Source organism: Blastomyces dermatitidis, assembly GCF_000003525.1.
Source record: "Blastomyces dermatitidis ER-3 genomic scaffold supercont1.8, whole genome shotgun sequence".
NCBI lineage: Eukaryota > Fungi > Ascomycota > Eurotiomycetes > Onygenales > Ajellomycetaceae > Blastomyces > Blastomyces dermatitidis.
Genome location: NW_025544781.1, coordinates 797,681 through 803,680, shown reverse-complemented (window position 1 = coordinate 803,680; position 6,000 = coordinate 797,681). Strand labels below are relative to the sequence as shown.

Below are 6,000 nucleotides of genomic sequence, written 5' to 3'. Positions count from 1 at the left end.
CAGTATAGAAGGTGGAAGAGAATCCAGGTCCTCACAGGGGACTGACACTGAAGATCATGAGCTTCTCATGTCATGTCTTGCAATCATTGAATTGATAAAGAATGAAACAGTCTACAATCTTTCAATCTGACTACTTTTGAAATTCATTGATGAGTTACAGAAGAGAGATATCTCTACTGCAGCTTAAATTCAAAAGTTGAAGAAGGAAGAATTCAGTTTGAACTTGGAAGAGACAGGCTCTGAGCGGGGCAGTGCTGCTAAGGAACTAAGTCACTGATAACTAGGAGAATGTGAACTTCTACTGCTGAATGATTCAGTCTTCATCCCTTGTAGCAGGGCGGTGTGTCAGGAGTTATTGAGAATTCATCATAATAATTCTCATACAGAGCACTTCAGGTTAGAGAAGACTGAGAAGCTTCTAAAATATAAATACACTTGAGACAAGCTTCAGACAGATGTCAAAGAGTATGTTAAAACTTACAATGTCTGTCAAAGAATAAAGATCTCATAGTATAAGTAATACAGTGAGTTGATATCACTGTCTGTTTCAAAGAACTCATGACAGAATCTATTGATGGATTTCATAGTTGACCTGCCAAAGTCAATAAGAGTCAAAGAATATGACTCAATTTTGGTCATTGTTGATCACTTCACAAAGATGATCAGATATATTTCTACTCACAAAAAGATTAAAGCCTCTGAATTGACTGATCTGTTTTTAAATATCATCATTTGTGATCACAGTGCTCTGAAATTGTTAATAACAGATTGAGAATCTCTCTTCATCAGCAAATACTGATCAGCTTTTTGCTATCATCTTATAATAAGATGTCTTCTCAGTACTGCATTTCATCTGCAGACTGATGATCAGACTGAATGTCAGAATCAGACACTAGAACAGCATCTTTGAGTGTTCTATTCATATTATCAGAATGATTGGCTCAAACATCTTCTGATCACTGAATTCATATATAACAATGCAAAGAATGCAATCTTAAAGATATCTTCTTTCTATGCTTATTATGAATATAATTCTTCATTACTCAGTGACATCGCGGACAACATTTCAAAGGGGGGGATAGACAGTCAGAATGTTGAACAGATACAGAGAATGAAGTATTTCTCAGTATCAGAAGTAAAAGTGAGATTGAAACTTTTGAATAAAATTCATGAGAAGGCAGTGAAAAGCATTCACCATGCTCAGAAGCAGTAGATGAAATACTATAATCAAAAACATCTTCTGATGAAGTTCTCAATAGAGGATCAAGTGTTACTTTCAGCAAAGAATATCAAGATAATAAGACTGTGTAAGAAGCTCAGTGAGTAGTGGCTAGAACCTTTCTCAGTAACAAGAGTAGTGAGTAAGCAGATATATGAGTTGAAATTACCTACAGAATTGAAATCAATTCATTCTGTTTTTCACATTTCCTATTTGAAGCTCTATAAGTAACACTCTGGGATGGAGCTATCTCAGCTGAATGACATTGAGATCAAGAGTGATACTGAATATCTTATGAAGAAAATATTGAACAAGCAAACACATTACAGCAAGCTTCAATACCTTGTTAAATAAGAAGAATATTCATTATCAGAGAATTTGTGAAAATCACTTGAGCATTTGAAAAATGCTGAGAAAGAGATTGCAAGCTATGAGACAGCTAGTAGAGACTGCTCTGTTACACATCAGAGATGTTGAGCAAGAAATGTTACTTGAAGACTTCTCATTTTTCTCAAAGGATTTTTTAGAGATGATCTCACAGTGATGAGCCAGTGTCTTGTAGGCTCTGTAGCACTCTTCTTCTATTTTCTCTCAAAGGGTTTTTTAGGAGTTTAATGAGACTACACAAGTGTAAAATTCCTGAAGCAGTTAATAAGGAAAGAAAGAGATATTTGAAATCAATAAAAAGATTAATATTAATTAACTCACAGGCCACTGCTAATCTAATGAGGCTGCAGCTCACTGAAAAAGTAAAAAGAGAGAATCTCAGAGCCTACTCATCAACAACCACATCTTCACCAAACTCATTCTTCACTGTTAAAGTCTCTGGCACTGACATCTTTGCCTGCTGAGAAGTTAGCACTGCGGCACTGCAGAAGAGCAGAAGAAATGCATGAAATGTCAACTTATCAACTTACAAAGCATCTCAGTTATCTGCTTCAATTGAAGTGAGATTCTCTTCAATCAGTGATTGATCTCTGCAGCACTTTCAACAGTGACATCAGCTGATCTCTTCTTGAGATCAGCCATTCTGAGGTGTTTTTTCATCTCAGAGACTCACACTTTCATCTCCTTTTGCAGATGAGCAAGAGGGACCTCCTCAGCCTTGACAGAATTCATCAACACTTGAAGCTCTGAGATCCTCACTCTGTACTGCTTGAGCATCTAGGCTTCTCATCAGAACTGATACAACATCTTCCTGTGAAGTAATACTTACAGAGAGGCAGAAGTCATTGTTGCAGATGCAACAGAAACAACAGAAGTGAGAGAAGAGACAGATACATAAAATCCCCCTCTTCTTCAGCTGCTTGACACAGCACAGACAAGTAGTGATGCTGGCCAGAGGCTGCACTGAAGCCTTCTCACAGAGAGAAGATGAAGGAACTGTGGGACTCTGTGAACTCAACTCAGCAGCATCCTGAGCAGGGCTCGGGCGTGCCGTGGGAGGGGAACTACAGATTGAACTCCTCAGAGCCACTGTCCTCAAAACCAAGCTCTCCCCAGGTTCCTCTCTGAATGACCACACGGGGTCATACACCACTGTATTGACTGGGGGGGAGGGCGGCGTCACAACAGCAGCAGGGGGGGCAAGGGACAGACCAGACATGGATGAACTGACTGGCAGAAGGGACAACACCTCACTGCAAGGCACAGTGACTACCACCACAGTCACAAAAGAAGCAGGAGAAGGAGGAGGTGTGACAATGAGAGTGGTGCTCCCGCAGCTCATTGATGCTGCTGCCTCCACCTTCAACCTGGCTTTCTTGGTGGCCACAGAGGCCGCCGCCGCACCACAAAGACATTTGTTACTCACTAGAAAATGTCAGAATAAGCCCTTGATTGTTCTTCAAGGATAATACCCTCATACACTCACTGTTGTGATTGAGAGGGAGGAAAGAAAAATGTTTCATGAGAGAGAAGATCTTTTCAAAAAATTCTGTCACTACTGTTAGCTTTGCTTCTAAAAACACATCACTTTTGCAGAGAATTTCATACATAGAATGAAATATGTTGAGAGATCTGCAAGTCTCTTATTAACTACATTTTTCACATTTCAAATTGATATATAAGGAACTCACTTACCATGTGTTTAAATTGAATGAAGATGAAAAAAGAAAGACCTATGCAGTCAGCAGAAAAACTCATCTATTTCTTTGTATCACATGCAGTACACACACTGTCAATCAGTTGACAATCATTGCTATATAACAAAGATACTTTCTAATTCAGTAATCTTGAGAGTATAGAGACTATGCTCTTAAAGGGGAGAGCATTGTCATGCTCTCAGCCGCATCAAGGCCCTGTTGCGGTTTCACACAGCTCATCACTTTCATGTGAATGATTTCATCCCATCTGAACCAGTTTCCAACCACTCTATGACATCATTCAGATATATCATAGAAAGATCTGATTAATGGATATGAGAACCCCACTTCTATATGAGGTCAGCAGATTACTTTTTCTTGGCAATGAGGCACTGCTGAGGTATCACTCCGGCTATTCTTGCTTGTGAAATGAGAGGAGGGTATCCACCCATTGTCTATATAGAATAGCTAGATGCTGGCTCCTCATCAAAGAAGTCAGTGATTTGTTTTGCTGCTACTGGAATATACATAAGAGTTACTGCGTGCCTCATACAATCTTCTTAGTATACTAAGTACCATATCTGTGATATTCTTGCAATAACTCTATAGCCTATGAGCTTGCTATTCAAGCAAGATAGTCAAGCCCATTCATACAGCTTCTCAAACAACTACCCCTATGTGACGCCGCCGACTAGCCACCGCTTCGGTTCCGCCACGTTACAGAATTTTTCATTCTTTTATCAATTCTGTAGAATTGTAGAATCAAGATATCTATGATCTGCAATCACTCTTTGTAGTTATATAGAAAGATTCAGATCTGTGATTCATAATCACTCTTATTTACTAGAGTAATCTAACTGTTTCATAAGATCACTCATAGTATAAGCAAATCTCTTTAGAGTAGTATAAATATCTCAGATCTGTTTATGAAATCTCATCTTCTTTTCTCTTTTTTTATAACAGCTTTTATCTTTATAAACTGTGAGTATTCTCATTCATCTGCAAAGTATTTTTACTCAGATGATAGAGAGAGAGTGTTTCTGACAATGTCTGTGTATTGATTCAAGAACTTCTCAAGAATAAAAATTTTTTTAATTTTAATATCTTTGTAAACAATGTCTGACTGCTGCTGAGCTTCTCATGAGCATCTCCATGACTTCTCTGATTGCTTTTTACTGACTGATGAAGCAGAGGCACTGCTGCTTACAATCATATCTTCATTTTCTTCAGCCCTGTCATCACACTCAATCTTCAGGTCAGTGGCTCATTTCATTCCTTCTTCAGACCAGCTTCTGACTTCAAGCAGCACAGTTCTCTTCTTTGCTGTAAGTCTTCTTATAAGTAATTTCTTACAGACTCTAACTGACAGTTCTTGTAAAGCTTCTGATGTTGTCAGTGTCTTCTGCAGCTTCACAGATCTACAATCATCTTCTTTCTGCTCACACAATCTCTGACCAGATATATGTGAATATGCCTAGATTCTCTATCAATGATTCTCACACTGCAGTGCATTTCTGCAATCTTATTATCAATGAGAGATGAGTTCTCAGATACTCATAAAATTCAGATAATCAAGACAATGTGAATGCTATAAATTCATAATAGAAGTTAATCTGAGTAGATGAGCTCTCTCTTTACATTCTCATTATTTCTGAGCTGAATACTTCAGTATAACTGAGAGAGTGAACACAGCTTTATAAGAGATATCTGATCACACACACAGATAACCAGTCTTCAAGGCCCTGTCACAACTGTATATACTCTGATGTTCAGCTTCTCTGAAGTCTATGCATTTCTGATAATCTTTATATCAAATGTAATAATTATCTGTACTGCAGATATAATACTCTCTGCTTCTTTAAAGAGAGAAATTGATAGTTATGAGAGAATTGAATGTCACAGATATTAATAATATAAGTGTGAATTTTCTTTATTTTTTCTTTATTAATCTCTAAATTGTATTTGCAGCTCTGTTTATTTTCTTGTTTTTTAGTTTTAATAAGAATATGTTTTCTTCTTCTCTTGTATACACTGCAGACTGTTCATCTCAGTAGAAACTTATTATCTTATAGACTAGAGTTTATAAATAACAGTGTTAATATCTTTATCATAATCAGATTCTTAGTAAAGATCACATTATTCTGACTTATCAGAATTCACAGTATGAAAGTCATGTCTCAGCTTCTGCAGATATCTTATCTGTCTAGATAATTCTCAAGTGAACTAATTCATCTTGTCAGAATACTCTTATCACTGAATCTTGAATTAGAGCTCATAATCTTGCTTCTCTGAGTTAATAATCTCTTTGATCTGATATTCTCTTTCACTCTCTAGTGCTTTACAGACAGAGTGATGAGTCATAGAGTTCTCTTCTAAGAATTTCTTATATTTGCAGAGCAAAGAGATATAAAAAATATTATATATCTACAACTCAGATGACAGTTTCAATCTATAGAACTGTAAGCTAACTTTCTTCATAATCTTGTAAGACTCTATTTATAAGAGATTCAGCTTCTTACTAGATCTTCATATAATGATATTTTCTAGACTTAGTCAGACTCTATCATCTTTCTTGAAACTCTTTATAATATACTTGAAGTTATAGTATCTCTTCTGATACTCTTAGATCTTTCTTAAGAATTTACAAGCTTTCTTCTGAATCTTCTGAATTCTCTCAGCTTATTCACAGATATCATC

General features: G+C 36.8%; 2 protein-coding genes across 2 annotated transcripts; one reads left to right on the top strand and one right to left on the bottom strand.

Moving 5' to 3' along the window:
* Positions 1 to 1,991: 1,991 nt before the first annotated feature.
* BDCG_17473 (uncharacterized protein) lies at positions 1,992 to 2,452 on the bottom strand (the record flags this gene model as incomplete). Its single annotated transcript, XM_045426592.1, has 3 exons — positions 1,992 to 2,088; positions 2,280 to 2,366; positions 2,436 to 2,452. The coding sequence occupies 3 exons, from the start codon at positions 2,450 to 2,452 to the stop codon at positions 1,992 to 1,994; spliced, it is 201 nt and encodes a 66-aa protein (XP_045281999.1).
* Positions 2,453 to 2,823: 371 nt separating this feature from the next.
* On the top strand, positions 2,824 to 3,075 carry BDCG_17472 (uncharacterized protein; the record flags this gene model as incomplete). The annotated part of the gene is made up of 1 exon (XM_045426591.1): positions 2,824 to 3,075. The coding sequence occupies one exon, from the start codon at positions 2,824 to 2,826 to the stop codon at positions 3,073 to 3,075; it is 252 nt and encodes an 83-aa protein (XP_045281998.1).
* Positions 3,076 to 6,000: the final 2,925 nt, after the last annotated feature.